Source organism: Anomaloglossus baeobatrachus, chromosome 1, assembly GCF_048569485.1.
Source record: "Anomaloglossus baeobatrachus isolate aAnoBae1 chromosome 1, aAnoBae1.hap1, whole genome shotgun sequence".
NCBI lineage: Eukaryota > Metazoa > Chordata > Amphibia > Anura > Aromobatidae > Anomaloglossus > Anomaloglossus baeobatrachus.
Window position 1 is genome coordinate 129052748 of NC_134353.1, and position 21885 is coordinate 129074632.

Genomic DNA, 21885 nt, shown 5'->3' on the forward strand with positions numbered 1-21885 from the left:
TGCTATGGTAACGCGTCTGTCAGCGTTACCGCTGTTACCGCTAGCAGCCAGCAGTGATCACTCACGGAGTGAAGGCTGCACGCTGCTTCCCGATTGTAGTGAGCATTGTAGTGAGGATGCAGGTTCCCCAGCCCCAAGTGATGCCCCTCACTACAATCGTCACTACTACTACACTAGAAAGAAAGAAGACAGAAGAGCAGGATCGTGGAGGGCTGACAGGGGTAATAAAGATGGAGTCTCTAATGTGTCTGTGTATTTATTTCTATTAAAGTATTTTTTCTCTGTGTGGTGTCTTTTTTTAACCCTTTATTGGAGATTCTTAATGGCCGGGTCAAACGTGCCTGACATTAAGAATCTCTGGCTTAATACTGGCTGGTAAAACAAAGCCAGTATTAACTCATGATTACCCAACAAGCCACCCGGCTCCAGGGCTGTTGGAAGAGTTGGATACAGCGCCAGATGATGGCGCTTCTATGAGAGCGCCATTTTCTGGGACGGCTGCGGACTGAAATCCGCAGCAGAGGCGCCCACAAACCTCGGGCTAACCTGTGCTGCGGATTCCAATCCCCAGCTGCCTAGTTGTACCCGGCTGGACACAAAAATAGGGCGAAGCCCACGTCATTTGTTTTTTAATTATTTCATGAAATAAGTGAAATAATTAAAAAAAACGGGCTTCCCTATATTTTTGGTTCCCAGCCGGGTACAAATAGGCAACTGGGGGTTGGAGGCAGCCCGTGGCTGCCAGCTGTACCTGGCTAGCATACAAAAATATGGCGAAGCCCACGTCATTTTTTTGGTGGGCAAAAAACTTCTGCATGCAGTCCTGGATGGAGTATGCTGAGCCTTGTAGTTCTGCAGCTGCTGTCTGCTCTTCTCCATACAGACAGACAGCAGCTGCAGAACTACAAGGCTCAGCATACTCCATCCAGGACTGTATGCAGAAGTTTTTTGCCCCCTGAAAAAATTATGTGGCTTCGCCATATTTTTGTATGCTAGCCAGGTACAGCAGGCAGGTACGGCTGCCCCCAACCCCCAGTTGCCTATTTGTACCCGGCTGGGAACCAAAAATAAAGGGAAGCCCTTTTTTTATTATTTCATGAATTTCATGAAATAATTAGAAAACAAATGACGTAGGCTTTGCCCCATTTTTGTGTCCAGCCAGGTACAACTAGGCAGCTGGGGATTGGAATCCGCAGCACAGGTTGGCCTGAGCTTTCTGGGCCCCACTGCTGCGATTTGCAGTCTGCAGCCGCCTCAGAAAATGGCATTTTCATAGAAGCGCCATCTTCTGGCGCTGTATCCAACTCTTCCAGCACCTGCCTGCTATACCTGGCTAGCATACAAAAATATGGCGAAGCTCACGTCCTTTTTTTGTAGCTTTTTGGCAAAAAAAAAAAAAAATGCTTCCCTGGATTTTCCATTGCCAGTGAAGGTAACACCAAGCAGTGGGGGTTAGCAGCCAGTAGCTGCTTGGATTACCCTTAGCTAGCAATACAAAAAATGCAGTGGGAGCTAACATATATTTTTTTTAATTATTTATTTAAATAACTAAAAATAAAATGGGCTTCCCTGTATTTTGATTGCTGGACATCACAGTGCTGTAAAAATAAATCTTTAAAAAAATGACGTAGCGCTCCGCGGTATTTTTGATTCTCAGCGCAGATAAAGCAGACAGCTATGGGTTGCCACCCCCATCTGCCTGCCGTTACCTTGGTTGGCAATCAAAATACAGGGAAGCCCATTAATTTTTTCTATTTAAAAAATAGTTAAAAAAAAAAAATTACGTTGGGTCCCCCCATTTTTGATAGCCAGCTAGGGTAAAGCAGACGGCTGTAGCCTGAAAACCACAGCTGGCAGCTTTACCGTGGTTGGGGATCCAATGTGGAGGTCCCCTCAGGCTCTTTTTTATAATTATTTTATAAATATTAATAATTACACAATAAAAGTAGGGGACCCCCCAAATTGGATCACCAGCCAAGGTAAAGCGGACAGCTGTGGTCTGGTATTCTCAGGGTGGGAAGGTCCATAGTTATTGGGCCTTCACAGCCTAAAAATAGCAGGCCGCAGGCACCCCAGACGTGGCGCATCCACTAGATGCGCCAATCCTGGCGCTTCACCCCAGCTCATCCCGTGCCCTGGTGCAGTGGCAAACGGGGTAATAAATCGGGTTGATACTAGCTGTAAAGTCACCTGAGATCAAGCCCAGCAGTTTGTGATGTCATGGCGTCTATTAGATACCCAACATCATAAACTGTCAGTACTAACAAAAACAAAAAATCGACAAAAGAAATTTATTTGAAAAAACAGTCCCCAAAACATTTCCTCTTTCACCAATTTATTGTAAGAAAAAAAATAAAGGGGTCCCACGACGACTCTGGACCGTCTAGAATATGGGGGGGGAGACACTCAGGGAACGTATCCCCCATTTTCTAGGAGTGCGGACCCTTCATGTGAGGAGTGTGGGTGCAATGAATCTGCACTCACTCTCCCCGGGTCCACAGCAGCAGAGTCCATGTCGTAATGGTTGCTACCAAAGCTGCAATGCCCTGCTCATGAGGTAAGGGCATGCCTAATCAGGAGAACTACTGTAGAGGAAGCTCTGCTCACTGGTATATAGGTGCTCAGAGGTAATAATAGATAAAATTAGTGAGTAACCTCGGCACTCTATATCTCCCAGACTAAGTCAGTAAGTCACAACGGATAGTAATGCAAAATCACTCTTTATTGGTCCGTATTAAGAAAATTTTTTTTCATAAGCATATATGTTTTTGTCCAAAACAAGTTACAAATGACGTTTCGGCCTGAGCCTTCGTCAGATTGGACTTATCTGCATGTAATCATGAAAAATGACAATAATCAGTATCACATAAGAGTGAGAGAACAATAACATAAACTCGAACAATGTAGAGGTACAATTGGGATGCAGCAAAAAAATTGCAACACAGCAAGAAATGAAACACATGATACAAATGTCATAATACAGTACAAGGACAATATAGTAATGACAAATATGGGGTCAGAGTAGACTTAGACAGCTCTGGTACGAAAGAGATGTCAATCATAAAGTAACATGTGCAGTAGGTGTAGAGCTACACTATGCATGGCAGAGCTAATGGGTAGACCGACCATAGAAAAAGTAGAGAAAAAGTGGAGAAAAAGTGGAGAATAAGTGGAACATAAGAGGAGAAAAAGTGGAGAAAAAGTGGAGAAAAAAGTGGAGAAAAAGTGGAGAAAAAGTGGAGAAAAAGTGGAGAAAAAGTGGAGAAAAAGTGGAGATTAAGAGGAGAAAAAGTGGAGAAAAAAGTGGAGAAAAAGTGGAGAAAAAGTGGAGCATAAGTGGAGAAAAAGTGGAGAAAAAGTGGAGCATAAGAGGAGAAAAAGTGGAGAAAAAAGTGGAGAAAAAGTGGAGAAAAAGTGGAGCATAAGAGGAGAAAAAGTGGAGAAAAAGTGGAGAAAAAGTGGAGCATAAGAGGAGAAAAAGTGGAGAAAAAGTGGAGAAAAAGTGGAGCATAAGAGGAGAAAAAGTGGAGATTAAGAGGAGAAAAAGTGGAGAAAAAGTGGAGCATAAGAGGAGAAAAAGTGGAGAAAAAGTGGAGAAAAAGTGGAGCATAAGAGGAGAAAAAGTGGAGATTAAGAGGAGAAAAAGTGGAGAAAAAGTGGAGAAAAAGTGGAGAAAAAGTGGAGCATAAGAGGAGAAAAAGTGGAGAAAAAAGTGGAGAAAAAGTGGAGAAAAAGTGGAGAAAAAGTGGAGATTAAGAGGAGAAAAAGTGGAGCATAAGAGGAGAAAAAGTGGAGAAAAAAGTGGAGAAAAAGTGGAGAAAGTGGAGAAAAAAATGGAGATAAAGTGGAGAAAAAGTGGAGAAAAAGTGGAGAATAAGAGGAGAAAAAGTGGAGAAAAAGTGGAGAAAAAGTGGAGAATAAGAGGAGAAAAAGTGGAGAATAAGTGGAGAAAAAAATGGAGAAAAAGTGGAGAAAAAGTGGAGAAAAAGTGGAGCATAAGAGGAGAAAAAGTGGAGAAAAAGTGGAGAAAAAGTGGAGCATAAGAGGAGAAAAAGTGGAGAAAAAAGTGGAGAAAAAATGGAGAAAAAGTGGAGCATAAGAGGAGAAAAAGTGGAGAAAAAGTGGAGAAAAAGTGGAGCATAAGAGGAGAAAAAGTGGAGAAAAAGTGGAGAAAAAGTGGAGAAAAAGTGGAGCATAAGAGGAGAAAAAGTGGAGAAAAAGTGGAGAAAAAAGTGGAGAAAAAGTGGAGAAAAAGTGGAGAAAAAGTGGAGAAAAAGTGGAGATTAAGAGGAGAAAAAGTGGAGAAAAAGTGGAGAAAAAGTGGAGCATAAGAGGAGAAAAAGTGGAGAAAAAAGTGGAGAAAAAGTGGAGAAAAAGTGGAGAAAAAGTGGAGAAAAAGTGGAGCATAAGAGGAGAAAAAGTGGAGAAAAAGTGGAGAAAAAAGTGGAGAAAAAGTGGAGTAAAAGTGGAGAAAAAGTGGAGCATAAGAGGAGAAAAAGTGGAGAAAGTGGAGAAAAAAATGGAGATAAAGTGGAGAAAAAGTGGAGAAAAAGTGGAGAATAAGAGGAGAAAAAGTGGAGAAAAAGTGGAGAAAAAGTGGAGAATAAGAGGAGAAAAAGTGGAGAATAAGTGGAGAAAAAAATGGAGAAAAAGTGGAGAAAAAGTGGAGAAAAAGTGGAGCATAAGAGGAGAAAAAGTGGAGAAAAAGTGGAGAAAAAGTGGAGCATAAGAGGAGAAAAAGTGGAGAAAAAAGTGGAGAAAAAGTGGAGAAAAAGTGGAGAAAAAGTGGAGATTAAGAGGAGAAAAAGTGGAGAAAAAGTGGAGAAAAAAGTGGAGAAAAAGTGGAGAAAAAGTGGAGAAAAAGTGGAGAAAAAGTGGAGAAAAAGTGGAGATTAAGAGGAGAAAAAGTGGAGAAAAAAGTGGAGAAAAAGTGGAGAAAAAGTGGAGCATAAGTGGAGAAAAAGTGGAGAAAAAGTGGAGCATAAGAGGAGAAAAAGTGGAGAAAAAAGTGGAGAAAAAGTGGAGAAAAAGTGGAGCATAAGAGGAGAAAAAGTGGAGAAAAAGTGGAGAAAAAGTGGAGCATAAGAGGAGAAAAAGTGGAGAAAAAGTGGAGAAAAAGTGGAGCATAAGAGGAGAAAAAGTGGAGATTAAGAGGAGAAAAAGTGGAGAAAAAGTGGAGCATAAGAGGAGAAAAAGTGGAGAAAAAGTGGAGAAAAAGTGGAGCATAAGAGGAGAAAAAGTGGAGATTAAGAGGAGAAAAAGTGGAGAAAAAGTGGAGAAAAAGTGGAGAAAAAGTGGAGCATAAGAGGAGAAAAAGTGGAGAAAAAAGTGGAGAAAAAGTGGAGAAAAAGTGGAGAAAAAGTGGAGATTAAGAGGAGAAAAAGTGGAGCATAAGAGGAGAAAAAGTGGAGAAAAAAGTGGAGAAAAAGTGGAGAAAGTGGAGAAAAAAATGGAGATAAAGTGGAGAAAAAGTGGAGAAAAAGTGGAGAATAAGAGGAGAAAAAGTGGAGAAAAAGTGGAGAAAAAGTGGAGAATAAGAGGAGAAAAAGTGGAGAATAAGTGGAGAAAAAAATGGAGAAAAAGTGGAGAAAAAGTGGAGAAAAAGTGGAGCATAAGAGGAGAAAAAGTGGAGAAAAAGTGGAGAAAAAGTGGAGCATAAGAGGAGAAAAAGTGGAGAAAAAAGTGGAGAAAAAGTGGAGAAAAAGTGGAGCATAAGAGGAGAAAAAGTGGAGAAAAAGTGGAGAAAAAGTGGAGCATAAGAGGAGAAAAAGTGGAGAAAAAGTGGAGAAAAAGTGGAGAAAAAGTGGAGCATAAGAGGAGAAAAAGTGGAGAAAAAGTGGAGGAAAAAGTGGAGAAAAAGTGGAGAAAAAGTGGAGAAAAAGTGGAGATTAAGAGGAGAAAAAGTGGAGAAAAAGTGGAGAAAAAGTGGAGCATAAGAGGAGAAAAAGTGGAGAAAAAAGTGGAGAAAACGTGGAGAAAAAGTGGAGAAAAAGTGGAGAAAAAGTGGAGCATAAGAGGAGAAAAAGTGGAGAAAAAGTGGAGAAAAAAGTGGAGAAAAAGTGGAGTAAAAGTGGAGAAAAAATGGAGAAAAAGTGGAGAAAAAGTGGAGATTAAGAGGAGAAAAAGTGGAGAAAAAGTGGAGAAAAAGTGGAGCATAAGAGGAGAAAAAGTGGAGAAAAAAGTGGAGAAAACGTGGAGAAAACGTGGAGAAAAAGTGGAGAAAAAGTGGAGAAAGTGGAGAAAAAAATGGAGAAAAAGTGGAGAAAAAGTGGAGAAAAAGTGGAGAATAAGAGGAGAAAAAGTGGAGAAAAAGTGGAGAAAAAGTGGAGAATAAGAGGAGAAAAAGTGGAGAATAAGTGGAGAAAAAAATGGAGAAAAAGTGGAGAAAAAGTGGAGAGAAAGTGGAGAAAAAAATGGAGAAAAAGTGGAACACCCTTTGGTACCTTTCATGTGGCACTAAGGGGTGCTTAGCTTTGTATTTAGCCAAAAAAATGAAAAAAAAATGACATAGGGTTCCCCCTAGTTTTGTAGCCAGCTAGGGTAAAGCAGACGGCTGCAGCCTGCAGACCACAGCTGGCAACCTCACCTTGGCTGGTAATCCAAAACTGAGGGCACCCCACGCTGTTATTTTAAATTAAATAAATAATTAAAAAAAAAAACCACGTAGGGGTCCCCCAAAATTGGATCACCAGCCAAGGTAAAGCAGACAGCTGGGGCCTGATATTCTCAGACTAGGGAGGTCCATGGTTATTGGAATCTCCCCAGCCTAAAAATAGCAGGCCGCAGCCGCCCCAGAAGTGGCGCATCCATTAGATGCGCCAATCCTGGTGCTTCGCCCCAGCTCATCCCGCGCCCTGGTGCGGTGGCAAACGGGGTAATATTTGGGGTTAATACCAGATGTGTAATGTCACCTGGCATCAAGCCCTGGGGTTGGTGAGGTCAGGCGTCTATCAGATACCCGACATCACCAACCCAGTCAGTAATAAAAAAAAATACACGACAAACACATTTTTATTTGAAAAAACACTCCCCAAAACATTCCCTCTTTAACCAATTTATTAGATTGAAAAACAAATCCAGGTGTGGTGTAATCCAAGGGGTTGCCATGACGATCCACACTGTCCCAGTCAATGAAGAGCAGGATGTTCCCCATTGGCTGGGAGAGCAGTGCAGTGACCTGAGCTAACATCAATGGGTCAGCCCAGGTCACTGCAGGGCATGACAAGTGCTGCTGTCAGTGAGGTACATTACCTGCGCTGATCTCCAGCACTGCCGACAGCCCCTGTCACTGAGGTCAATGACCGGCGCCTTCACATCAAGTATCGCGAGAGGTCCGTGACGTCACCGCCAGTGTCAGTCTCGGGTCGGAAGCGAGAGGTGATGTGACAAGCGGCGGCCATGGAGGACAGTGACAGCGCTGAGGTCGGGATGGCGGGACTTCATCACCGCAGGTAAGCCGAGCGAGCGAGCGAGCGAGCGAGCGGGCGGGCGGGCGGGCGGGCGGGGGGGGGGGGGTGGATGTGTGTGTGTGTGTGTGTGTGTTTGTGTATGTGTATGTATGTGTACATGCCGCGGGCAGGAGGGGGTGGAGCGAGCTGAGCGGGAAAGTGTGGGCTTCCTGCACGTAACTAAGATAAACATCGGGTTACTAACCAAAGCGCTTTGCTTGGATACCCGATGTTTATCTTGGTTACCAGCTTGTGGCAGGCTGCCAGCGATGGCTCCTGCTCACTGTAGCTGTAAAAAGCCCTGCTTTTTGCTGCTAGAACCGTTCTCGAACGTATCTAGAACTATCGAGCTTTTAGCAAAAAGCTCGAGTTCTAGTTCGATCTCGAACAGCCCAAAAATCACTCGAGCCGCGAACTGGAGAACCACGAACCACGAACCGCGCTCAACTCTACCAAGGAGTACAACAGCAGGACAGATGAGGTGTGAGGAGAGTATAGTATTTTGTAATGTTTTAACCCTGTTCTGGCCTTACACAGAGTCCAGCAAAACGAAGCCTAACCAGTCACCATTTGCTATAATCAGATTGATAGTGACCAATGCCAGGGAGCTGCTGTCAAGGCAAATAAAATGATAGGGTGCATTAAAAGAGGCAAAGATGCTCAATAAGAATACTGTGTACAATTGTGGGCTCTTGTGTATAAAGAGAACATAACTGAAATACTGCGGGGGCAGAGTAGAGTGACAAATCTTATTAACCCCTCCACCCCCGAGCCTGTTTTCACTTTCCTGAACCAGGCTAAATTTTTTAATTCTCACCAGCGTCACTTTATGAGGTTATAACTCTGGATCGCTTCAACGGATCCCGGTGATTCTGAGATAATTTTTTCTCTTGACATATTGTACTTCATGTTAGTGGTAAACTATTTGCGTTTATATGTGAGAATATAAGAAATTTTGAACATTTTGCCATTTTCAAGATTTTAATTTTTATGCCCTTAAATCAGAGAGTTATGTCACAAAATAGTTCATAAACAACATTGACCACGTCTACTTTACATCAGCGCAGTTTTGAAACATTTCTCATTTTTTCCAATGAAATTTACAAAACCCTTTTTCTGGGATCACATCACATTTGTAGTGACTTTGAGAGGCCTAGGTGACAGAAAACACCCAAAAGTGACACCAGTCTAAAAATTGCACCCCTCAAACTACTCAAAATCACGTTTAAGAAGTTTATTAACCCTTTATGTGCTTCACAGGACTTAAAGTAACGTGGAACGGAAAAAAAATGAACATTTTACTTTTTCCCACAAACATGTTACGGTACTTCAGTCTCAAATTTTGCATTTTCACAAGAGTAACAGGAGATAATTCACCATAGAATTTGTTGTGCAATTTCTCCTGATTACACCGATACTCCATATGTGGTGGAAAACTATGGTTTGGGCGCACGGCAGGGCTCAGAAAGGAAGGAGTACTATTTTAATTTTTGAACAGAAAATTGTCTGGAATCGATTGTTAGGTTTGGAAAGGACCTGATGTGGCTATACAGTGGAAACCCCCAACAAGTAATCCCATCTTGGAAACTAGATTCCTCAAAGAATATATCTAAATTTATGGTTAGCAGCTTGAACCCCCAGTTGCTTCCCAGAACTTTTTTTTTTTTTAAACATTATGCCGCGAAAATAAAAAGTCATATCTTTAGCACAAAAATGTTGTTTTAGCCCCAAATTTTGCATTTTTACAAGGGTGACAGAAGAAAATGGACCATACAATTTGTTGTGCATGTTTTCCTGTGTACACCGATATCCTACGTGTAATGATAAACTATAGTTTAGGCATACAGCAGGGCTCAGAAGTGAAGGAGCACCATTTTGGCTGGAATAAATGGCTGACACCATGTCACATTTGAAGATCCCCTGACATGCCAAATCAGCAGAAATCCCCCACAAGTGAACCTATTCTGCAAATTACACCTCTCAGGGAATTCATCTTGGGGTGTGGTGAGGAATTTTAACCCTCAGGTAATTCACAGAATTATATAATAATGGGTTCTGAAAATAAAAATTACCATATTTTCCTCTGAAATGTTGCTTTGGCCCCAAAGTTTTAATTTCAAAAAGGGAAATTAGAGAAAATGGACCAAACAATTTGTTACACAATTTTTCCTGAGTTCGCCAATACCCTATCTGTGGTCAAAAACTACTTGAGGCACAGTGAAAAGCTAAGATTTAGTTGGAATGGTTTGGGGGCTGCCATGTCACAATGACTGAGCTCCTAACAAATAGAATGGTGTTCCAAACGTTATTCCTAAGTCCGAACTGGGTGCAAAAACCTAAAAAACATCCCTATGGGGAGATAAGGTATGCACACCAGTGACTATGTAAGGGGAATACATGAAATAGCAGAAACTGCTGTGTGAATACTGACTTGAAAAATCCAATAGCTATATGCAAGAGTGAATATGTGTGTGGTTGGGGAGGGTTCACAAACGAAAAAATACTAACAAATAGGAATAACGTTTGGAACACCATTCTAAGTCCGAACTGGGTGCAAAAACCTAAAAAACATCACATTCCTATTTGTTAGTATTTTTTCGTTTGTGAACCCTCCCCAACCACACCTATTGCCAATCCATATCATACGCATAAATAGCCTGGGTCTCAGCTTCCCATACACGGTAAGTTTTTTAACTGCATGAGAGGACACACACAAGCTAGGGACCCCAACGTAGAGAAATACTTTGGCGTAGTGTTGGGGCTCTATTGCATTGATCAATTCAGTAGCTAAATTTCTCTTGATTCATATGTTCATGGCAGTAATGCAGATTCCATTTTTCACATATTCACTCTTGCATATAGCTATTGAATTTTTCATGTCAGTATTCACACAGCAGTTTCTGCTATTTCATGTATTCCCCTTACATAGTCACTGGTGTGCATACCTTATCTCCCCATAATGACTGAGCTCCTGACATGTCAGAAAAGCAGACCCCAATAACCTTCTTTTACAAAGTACATCCATCAATGAATTCACCCAGGGATGCAGTGAACATATTGACACCAAACGTGTGTCACAAAGTGTTGGGCAGTGAAGACAAAAAATAATTACTTTTTTACCACTATTATGTTTAGCCCCGGATTTCCAATTTTCACAAGACGAATAGTGCAAGAGCAACAGAAACCCACTTAAGTGACCACATTTTTTTAAATTACACCCTCTATGAATAAAACACCGACGGAGTTAAACGCAGTGAATGTTGCAGAAATATATTTATATATATATATATATATATATATATATATATATTTAAACAAAGAACGTGCACGTTTGCTATAATAAACAAGTGAAAATGTTCAAAATCAGTGATCCAAAGGTGTGGGAAAAAAAATTATATTATATATGGTACCAATAAAAATGTCACTTTTGTCCTGCAAAGAATGCGGCCCCCCCAAATTATTTTTTTCCTCTGTGCGGCCCATACACCCAGCCGAGTTTGAGACCCCTGCTGTAGAGGCTATAGAGGCTTAATGAGATGTATGTGAATCCAGAATATGGACGACAGGGTCCTAATATTAATATCAAGGAATTGGTTAATAATGCCCGGGTATATCAGGGATCCAGTGTTGCCTGGATAATGACCTAAACCTAATAGGTGCCACCTTGTAGGTATAGAGAAGGGGGAATTTAAACATAGGAATCAGGACAAGGTCAATTTCTGTGCTATTGGAGCTGGAGCATGTAATGGCTGGAAGGGAGTTATCGCCTTGTATTGTGAAGAGGTCTCATGCCATAGTGTAAAGGAAAACGTCCTGGAATCTCCTGCCATCTGGACTCACATACATCTCATTAAGCCTCTACAGGCTGTTGGTTACTATAGCGACACCCATTACCTGTGTACCTACTAAGGCTGCTTTCACACATCCGGTTTTTGCAGTACGGCTCAATCCGGCTCAAAAACCTATGCAACGGATGCGGCGAAAAAAACGGATCCGTTGCATAAGTTTTTCCATGTGGCCCGTCCGTTTTTTGACGGATGCGGCTTGATACTGAGCATGTGCAGTTCAAAAAACCGCATCCGGCGTCCATAGACTTGCATTGTAAATCGCGCCGCATCCGTCGCGATGCTGTTTTTTCGCCGCACAAAAAAACGTGCCAGGCAACGTTCCATCCGGCCACCGCATGGGCTAAATATGCCGCATCCGGCAAAAAACGGAAGCAACGCAAGGCCATGCGGCACAATACGGCGCTAATGCAAGTCTATGCGGAAAAACGCAACTGGCGGCAAAAAAAAGGTTGCTTTTTTTCTGCAAAGCGCCGTATTGTGCCGCTCAGCAAAAACCGGATGTGTGAAAGCAGCCTAATACACCTACCTATCATATACACCACCTAGCCTCTTTACTGGTCGTTCAGCGATGATAATTCCCTGTGAATTAACCCACATATTGTCTGTGTTAATCCATCTGATGGTCCGATTTTGATAAAGGCCTGGGGCCGAAACATCAAAAACTGTTTACGGACTGTTTTACACCTATTTCACTGAATAAAGAATCTAGAAGAATATCCATTCCTTGTTTTTCTTATTGAGATTCTATGAGTGCCGGAGTTCTTTTTTTTTTTTGTTCTAATTTTCTCCTGAGCACCTACTTGGTGATGCGGGGTCTCTCCAAAAAATTTTCAGTCAATCAGGAAGACTGGGGCCAGGCTCAGAGATGTCAGGTCAACTGGAAGTTGACCTGACATCACCGGATCGCAGGGGTCACGGAGCCCAGGGGTCACATGCTAGGGATGAGCGAATCGCAATTGCACCATTCAGAGGCACAAGTGACTACACGAGGTATTTGAAAAAAGCCTTCTTTATCAGATTTACATCGATGTGTGGCCTCTATGCTGTGCAGTGGACCACCTCTTTAAAAGCTATTAAACAATGAAATCGCAAAAAATGTTTCTTGCAAGTCTGATTATTTTTTAAACGTTATAGTTTACACTAATTTCTTAGAGTCGATTCGCTCAAGTTTAGAGAACATATATATTTTAGCAGTTGGGAAATCTTTTAGTGCATATACTGAACATCAGCGTAAGCTCTGATTTACCTTGATAGAGGTGAAAAATGTGTAAAGCATACTGTACTTTATATAGGAAAGCAAACGGACTAAACTATTGAACACATAAGAATCTAGAACAATGTATAATGGATTAATGGATTACTTTTCTTAATCATTGTGGCCAACCTATCGTCCAGTATAACAGCTCAGGAGGGTTACCAAGTATTCAATGAACATTGCATGGACTCACGGACCAGGCAGCTTGTTGGGAATTTATGGGATAATTGATTACTTTAGCTATTCAAGCATAATTAATCTTCAGATGACTGTGATGGAGATTTTTCGCAGTGCATTGTATGAGGAGGTGATGAAAGGGAATTTCACTAATAAAAGGCAATCTATAGTGTATAATATATACTGTCACATAAGGAGCAGCCCAGCTCCAGGTGTGCCGACATCATCAGTGAGAAAGTACAAGACGTACAACAAGCCTTTATATTCCGGAGGAATATTGCTTATATCCTGGTAAAATGAAGATCCAGCTAGTTACACAGACTCGGGAGACGCATTACTTGTGAGAGCAGAACAACCAGGGTCTTGTGTAACCCACCAAGACATACTCTGCAGCAGTGAGGACGGGCACTGGGGGAAATGTTAAGTTTTCCTTATAAAGTGTTTTCTTTGTGGTTTACAAGAATTACAAAACAATATTGCGATATATTATTTTAATTGTGTCTGGAATAACAACAATATTTTATTCAATAGATTACCAAAGGTAACAAGCACGATTAGTACTAGTGTTACCGCGAAAATAAGACAGGGTCTTATATTATTATTTACCCTGAAAGATGGGCTAGGGCTTATTTTCAGGGGATGTCTTACTTTTTTTCCATTTATTCTTGAACAAAAAAAAAATACAACAGTTATTCAAATATAGTCATATTGAATTCTGGAACGTCAACATAACTGTCCAAACTTTGTGTGTAACATGTGTGTGTATCTATCTGCGCGCGCGCGCGCACACACACACACACACACACACACACACACACACACACACACACACACACACACACACCCTAATGCCGGCCAAATGTAATTAGGGCTTATTTTTGGAGTAGGGCTTATATTTCAAGGATTCTCCAAAAATCCTGCAAAAACATGCTAGGGCTTATTTTCTGGGTATCACAGACCCTGCTCCACTATCATAAGGGTGGCTGCCCTGCTGAAAGGGATCCTATTAGATCCATGGTGCCCGAACCCACGCAGCATGAATCAGACGCTGGCTGCAGACTGTAGTCAGGTATGTTCCCCTCTGATATTGCGGTGTTTCAGAAAAAACATACATTGTGTGCAGAATATTTAGGCAATTTGTATTTTATATGATTGATTTTAGTATCTAACAACTACAGTGCTGTTAGGGAATCCAAAAGGTTAATAAACCGGAATTTTAACCCTTGTCTGGTACCATGGGGCAAGGTGACCCCGTGCAGATTGCTACAACTAGTGATTTTTTTCATGGTACCAGACAAGAGTTAAGAAAGTAAAAGTGAAGTTTTGTCTTTCTTTAGGAGAATATCTGTGTGTGCTGAATTATTGGGCTTATAGAATGATTATGCAACTAAATATTTACATTTTTCCATCTCATTTTTTCATCTCTTAAAGTGAAAATAAAAACCAAACAACTCAAAATTTCTAACAATTAAAAAAAAAAAAATATTAAAAAAAAATATATATATATATATACCGTAGCCACTCTTCTTTCAGTAACAATCATGAGCCATCTATCCATGATCGAGGCTACCAGTTTCTCAATTAACTTTTTGGGCAGCATCAACCACAGAATACCAGACACTGCTAAGAGCGGTAACTTTTTTCCTTCACTGTAAATTTCCTACTTTAGAAGGGCTCACAAGTTCTCAGTAGGTTTTAGGTCAGGTGAACAAGGGGCCATGTCATTATTTTTTCATCTCTAAGGACTTTCGTTACTGGCTAGCCAAATCAGTGGAGACTTTGGTGCAAGCGATGGGGCACTGTCCTGCATAAAAATCATGGTTTTCTTGAAAGATGCAGATTTTTTTTGTTCCACTGCTTGAGGAAAGGATCTTCTAAACACTGACTGCAGAACTAGAAGTTGATTTTGGTCAATCTTCAACCCCAAAATGTCCAACTAGATCATTTTTAATAATATTAGCCTATAGCATTACCCCACCGCCACCTTACTGTTCGACTCAAAGTGCCTGTTACTGATCCAGCCACGGGTCCATTCATCTGGTCCATCAAGAGTCACTCATCTTTTGAAAAATCTGTCTTCAGATATTTCGTGGCCCGGGCTTGACGTCTTGTTCAGTGGTGGTTTGGTTTCAGCCTCCCTTAATTTGGCCATGCCTTTGAGCTCTAAACACCTTGTTCTTTTGGACGCTTCAGGGGGATTGCAGTTCTGGAATATAATAGCACTGGGGCATAACGGGTTCCTGGTCGCTTCACATTTGATTCTTCTTAAAACTTTGGCAATTAATGTGCATATTTTTTCCCCAACATGTTTTTTATGACCCTGTTGACTATTTGCAACAAAACTTTTGATCTTTCTGTGATAGTGTCCTTCTGTAAGACTTGTAACAATTTTTTACCTTTCAAGAGTGAGACTCAGTTAAATTTCTTTTTTTGCCTATTTTGCCTGAAAAAAAACAAGCTGCCTAAGGCCGTGTGCGCACTTACCGAATTTTGCCGCGGATTTTCTGCAGATTTGCTGCAGAAAATGTTCATAACATCTCTGCAGTGAATCACTAGCAAAACCAATGGGAAAAAAAAATCCTGTGCACACTAGGCGGAATTTGACAACTGCATGTTTTGCTGAGGGATTCCCGCAGCAAAAACAATTGCATGTCAATTCTTTTACGCACGTCGCTGCGGGATTTCACTCCATTGACTCCAAAGTAATCATGAAATCCTCCAGGGAATAACGCAGGCAGCAAATTCTGTGTGGTTCACTGCGTTTTCCTGCGTTATTCCCTGCGGTATTTCGCGGTTTACCTCCGGTAATGTACATCGCTTGCCTGCGGTTTGCAGGGAAGTGATGTCATTATGACAGGAAGAGGAAGCGGAGGAGAGAGTAAACACAAACACACACAGATCACAGACACACATCACAGACATAGAACACACACACAGACACAGATATAGAACACACATAGAAAGCAAATGGAAATATAGAAAAAAAAACACGTGGGCTCCGCTGTATATTTACCGTCCAGCCGAGGTAAGCACACAGCGGCGGCCCGGTATTCTCAGGCTGGGGAGGGAGAGGGGCAGGGTTAATGTCCCCCACCTCCCGCAGCCGAGAATATCAGCAGCTGCCCCGGGACCTTTCGCATGCATTATTCGGCAGTACCGGAGTGTCCCCAGCTCTTCTAGATGCCGTGATGCAGTGGCGATCCAGGTAATAAGGAGTTTATGGCGGCGGATCACCGCCATTAACTCCAGGCTTGATCATGGCAGCGTCTATGAGACAGCTGACATGATCAACCCGTAAGTAATGTGAAGAAACACACAGAAAAATCCTTTATTTTAAATAAAACACAAATAAGCCTCGTTCACCCTTTTATTAACCACTCCCGAAACAAAGCTCCGACGTAATCCACAGCTCCGGCGTCCTGCGATGCTTACATCTAGCCGCGACTGACACAGACACTGCTGAATGCAGCCTCGCAGCGAGACAGCAGAGGTAACTCCAGGGCATTTCCCAGGGCCAGTAATGTGAACTCACTGCCGACCGTGAGAAATGAAGAGTGTGCTCACAGGGACTCTATCTATCTATCTATTCTTCTATCTATCCTTCTATCTATCTATCCCTCTGTCTGTCTATCTATCTATTTCTCTCTCAGAATGAAATTACTTTTTTTTTTTTTTCAATGTGCTTTATTGCATTGAATGCAATAAAGCACATACCAACCCGCACGCGGCAAAACCGCGGCAATACCGCGAACAATACCGCGGTAAAACCGCAGCAAACCGCATGCGGTTTTCGGGTGCGGTTTGCTGCGGTTTTTTACCGCAGGTGCGGTAATCTTTGAATACCTGCGGAATTTTCTTGAGAAAATTCCATTTTCCAGTGCGCACAGGGCCTAATAATTCTGCACAGCATGGTAAAGGAACCTTACGCCTCACCCTCCTCATTACACAAATACACATCACATGATCTGCTTCATCCAATAAGCATTTAAGGTTATACAGTTTGGAGCTGGGGAATCAGAAGGCCGTATAACACGGATTGCGATCACAGAACACATCACACTGCCCAGACCGGCGGCTCTCCTGAGAGCTGCAGAGAAATACATGCAGGAGAGCCGCATCCAGTGCATGCACTGCAATCTTCTTACGACTTATACGACTGTCCGATCCTGGCCTAAAAATGAAGATGTGGTCAGAATACTCACTTGCCTAAAAATTGTGCAAACAGCTGGATTGGCCGGAAACTATAAAATATTTATACCAGAACTCTGGTGTAAACCTTAAACAGTCACAAAATGTTTAGAGTTTTGGCATTTTCACTCCAGCCCTCGCTAGCTTTGTGAAAATGGCCAAAGCACAAAATGGGGCATAGCTACACCCGCATGTCTAATTTTTAAAAAGTTATGCCCCTTTAGTTAGTAATTAAACAAATCATCCCCATTTTTCTTCCTCTTTTTCAATCACTAAGGCAGAGAATGAGCAATTAAACTGGAGAAGTTAGCCGACCCGGTTGTTACATGTCCCCATACAGGGATGAGGTGAAGCTCACTGCTGTGGTGTGTTGCAAGGTTACATCCAAATGTACTTTTCATCGATAATAACAACAGCAATATATTATCGCAATCTTTATGCACTGTGTTATTTATATGCATGTAGGGTTCCTTCATATTTGATTTATCTTTTAGGCTATGTTCACATTTCCGTTTTTTTGCATCAGTCACCTGCATTGCTTGACGCTTGTGACTGATGTGTTGTACAACGGGTGACAAGAAATTGGTGAAATGCTTTCAGTATAAAAATAAGAGAGAGCGCGATCAGCTGATAGCTTTCAAAAGCCGGCCGCCGGGAGATCAGCTGATCGCTCTCAAAAGCCGGCCGCCGGGAGATCAGCTGATCGCTCTCAAAAGCCGGCCGCTGGGAGTTCAGCTAATCTCTCTCAAAAGCCGGCGGCCTGCTCTTGAGAGCGATCAGCTAATCTCCCGGCAGCTGGCTTTTATGAGAGCGATCATTCACAATAGCCGGCCGCCGGGCGATCAGCTGATCGCTCATAGAAGCCGGCCACCGGGCGATCAGCTGATTGTTCACAGAAGCCGGCCACCGGAGGAACAGCTGACCGTTCGGCCGCCGAGAGAGAGACATTGATTAGAATGATTAAACACAAGATCTGAGCATGCGCAGTGAAAACAAAAGGATTCCGCTGCTCAAAACACGTTACATGCTGCATTCCTGCCGCCCTACGGTCAGTCGTTCCACGACTGATCAGTCGGACGGCGGATGCAACGCAAGGGCATTAGTCGCAATCCGCCGCTCATACAAGTCTATGGGAACAACGGAATCTCCGCTAAACGGATTGCGTTGTTTATCAGAGCGGCAGATTGTGACTGATCCTAAACAACAGAAATGTGACCATAGCCATAGATGTTCATCTTCCACCTACCCTTTTACTGTGATGCCAGCCGGGACTTGCATTTTTTGAGCTAGTCTAGTTATCTGCTTATCAATAACATGATTACGGTCCATGTCTTTTATCACACACAAGACTCAGTGTAATAATACATCTTGTATTTGCTTCTGCTGACTTCACTAATATTCTGATGCTGACAGCTTTCTCCCTTTTTCTGTTTTCATAGTTTCGCAATCCCTTCCTCAATCCTCCCACAATAATAGCAATTGGCAGTCAGTGATTTTAGTAAACGGCAGCAACAGGAATTATAGGCAGGCACTGGTACACAGTAATGTGAAGTTGGCAACTAGTAAAAGCTAGCATTAAGTATTTTAGGTTCTTGTGTTTCATTACAGAAATTAGCATTAAAGGGAACCTGTATTAAGTTACATCCTTCCCTAAACGCGGGCAGCATGAAATCCTGCCCGGCCCCTCTATACAATAAACTATATCTTAATCTGAGACGCTGCAATGTTTTAAAGAAAACCTAGTGTTGCAATTAATCTTATCCGCTAGCTGGATCCCCTGCATTTTTCTTCCGCATGACAGCTTGGATTGACAACTTTCTGTTTAGACGCAAATATTCAAAACTGTGCAAGTGAGAGGAAAGCCACCGAGCAGACATTTAGGAGGGTCGTACCACAAAGTATACTTTAGTAGTACAGCTTGGAATATTAATAAGTTCCACAATTGGGCATGATAAAAAAAAAAAATGTTCATACTATGAGATAATTTTATAAATGTACCCCTGATATGTACTGTGTAATGGCCGTGTCTGACCGTACAGCACTGCTCCAGTTCCTCGTCACAAACCATAACTACTGGGCCGGGGGAAGAAGACTGTCACTTATGATAAGTGAGTATACAGATGAAATAACATTTTCTTGCCTAAAGGTAACACATTTCTCTGCCTGTTTTATCAAAGGAGTGTTTCTGCTGTGTCTTCTTCCTAAGCTTTATCAAAAATCAAGTCAGTGATGTAGGAATTGTGGAGTCCACGGGGCTTATACGTCACTCACTTGACTTTTGATGAAATCACCGGACTAGTGATGGAGAAGAAACACTCACTCCTGTGATAAAACAGGAAGGGAAATGTGTTACCTCAGAAAGTAGCAGCTGTCAGACCCTGATGTTTTGTCTCTATGATATAGTGATGTATGCTTCCCTCCCTTGTTTGAGCTGTGGCATGTGCCGACCATGAACTGGACCAGCATGGTCAGACACGGCCATTATACAGCACATAGCACAAACATACTGTATATAACATTATCTCAGCATAGGAAGAATTTTTTTTTTTAAACACATCCAATTAAGGAATTATTAATTAAAATGTAGTTTGTTAGTGGGATAATCCCATTAACTCCCTTTTGATATAAAACTGTTACCTTGCATGGGTTTTTATCTGCAGTTTTGGCATATATACATATATATATATATATATATATATATATATATATATATATATATACAGGATATATGGAATTTACCTGCAATACAAGCCTTTCAAATGCAAGTAAGGTGTCCCACTTGGCGCATTGAGGATGCTTTAACGCCTGGACTGCAGCTAATGCCAGCTGAAGCAGACCACAATGGTTTTCTAGGGCTTGCTTGCTTTGTTTGAAGAGCAGGACATGGGACTTGAGTTGCTCAGGAGTTACTCTACCTGTAAATAACAACAAAAACCCAACATTAGATCATGTGTAGACAGGAAAATTCAACATACAAAATAGCAAAGTAAAAAATAGATAAGAAAACATCTTTGCATTCATTTTCTCAGGTTATTTTTACAAATTAAAATTCAGTTCTTATTCCTAAAACATGTGATTCCTGAAGGACACATACACCTCTACATCCATCTTTGTTGCACCGATACATCTTACAAAACAAAGCAATTTTGCAACTAATCTGGATTAAACTATGTCAATCACTTTGTGTCTACAGTTCCTGTACAGATGTGAAGTTACATGGTTCCAAAAAATTCCTGTGTTGTCTGATCCTCCAGTCAAGTGTCATTTATCTTCTATTCTTCTACTTTGTTAGCAAAAAAATATAAAAGGACCTACCTGAAAGTACTTCTTAAGAGTGACCTATAGGGAGGTAGATTCTGATTGATCGCTTTCAAGAATAGAAGTGTTAAAAATGTATTTTTATTAAAGGGAACTTGTCAGCTGATATACTCTGGGCAAACTGTGGGCCGCATGTATCAGCCACTGGCTGTATGAGCACAGCCGCGTATGCTTAATTCTGAAACACTACTTTTAATATCTGCAGGGATCGAGCCGTGCTACAGACTTGTTCTATAGGCGGGTCCCCGGCAGCTTCATCCCGCCTGCTGACTGACAAGTCTCTGTCCATGTGAGCGTATAGGCAGAAACTTGTCAGCGGGCAGGTAGAAGCCGCCAGGGACCCGCCTGTATGACTAGTCACCTGCACGGCTCGATCCCCGGCAGCTATTAAAAGTATGTTCTTCTCTGAAACCTACCTGGTTGTGATCATACAGCCAGTGACGGATACATGCTGCTCACAGATTGGCCAGCATGTATCAGCTGACAGCTTCCTTTTAACAGGAACCTTTCACCTTGGAAACTGCCCATATAGGGTTAATCTGAAAATAAATAGCATTCAAATGGTGCCTGGACACCTTACTGAAAGTGTGGCTACCAAGAAAAAATGAACTTATTTCTTACTGGGAGCTTCCGGCTTTGCAGATGCGCTGCGGACTCAGTTGTTGATCAAACTCCAGTAGTAGTGACAGTGACAGTACAGCGATAGATACTGTGAGCGGTGACTGAAGCCGCTATGTGCACGCCCCTATGACTGCCCTGTCACTTTGATTGACAGTTGGCTCTGCAGCGCATTTGTACAGAGCTGGCTGTCAAAGTGATAGGCGTACTTACAACCACAGTTTAATGAATGGTGCTTTGAGTGGTCACTGACGCCGCTCTGTGCATGCTCTTATGACTGAAAGCCGTAATAACATTTTAACTTTTTTCCGTTTTCGAAAAGTCTACAACCGGATATTTTGTCTCAATAACTTGCACTAGGTCTTTAGAATCCAAATTATAAAACAATTCTGTGCTGGACTATCAGAATTTTTTGTCTACTGGACACCAGTTAAGTTGACCACTAGACATAAGAAGAATTTATAAAGGAAAAAAAATAAGTCTGCCCTCAATGTTTCTCAGTTTCTGCAAGTTTCAGAAACAAAAAGTAAGAGTAAATACTACAGGAAACTCAGGGGTCAAAGGGAACTTGTCAGATCCCCTATGCACCCAGAACCACGAGCAGTTCTGGGTGCATATTGCTAATCCCTGCCTAACCGTCCCTGTATCTAGTAGCATACATAAAGGGATCTTTAGAAAAAGTATTTCTAAAGATCCTATTTGATATGATAAAGAGCGCAGGGACTAGTCACAAGTGCATTAGTTCCTGTGCTCATTCCGCCCTCTTAGCATGTTGGCATACCCACAAGGACATGCTAACATGCTATTAAATGCCCACTGCCCAGTGTCATCATCAGCGGTGACACGAGTACCTGTGTCTGTTGCACAGCCTCAGAGCGCAGGGCATAGGGTCAGTGCACATGATCAGAGGTCCCCGACACTTCCAGTTATGCACACTACACCAGTTTGAAGCTGGGTCGCGTACACCCGGCTTCATAGTGCGCATGAACGGAAGTTCGTTGATCGTGTTCACTGACCCGAAATCCAGCATTGG

The 21885-nt window shown here is 42.0% G+C and overlaps 1 protein-coding gene across 1 annotated transcript in view; it reads right to left on the reverse strand.

The window, feature by feature from the left end:
• SCFD2 (sec1 family domain containing 2) overlaps positions 1 to 21885 on the reverse strand; it is a 745236-nt gene that overhangs the window by 643256 nt on the left and 80095 nt on the right. Inside the window, exon 4 of the mRNA XM_075347035.1 lies at positions 19656 to 19831. Coding sequence (XP_075203150.1) covers positions 19656 to 19831 — 176 coding nt within the window. The remainder of the gene's footprint in view (positions 1 to 19655; positions 19832 to 21885) is intronic.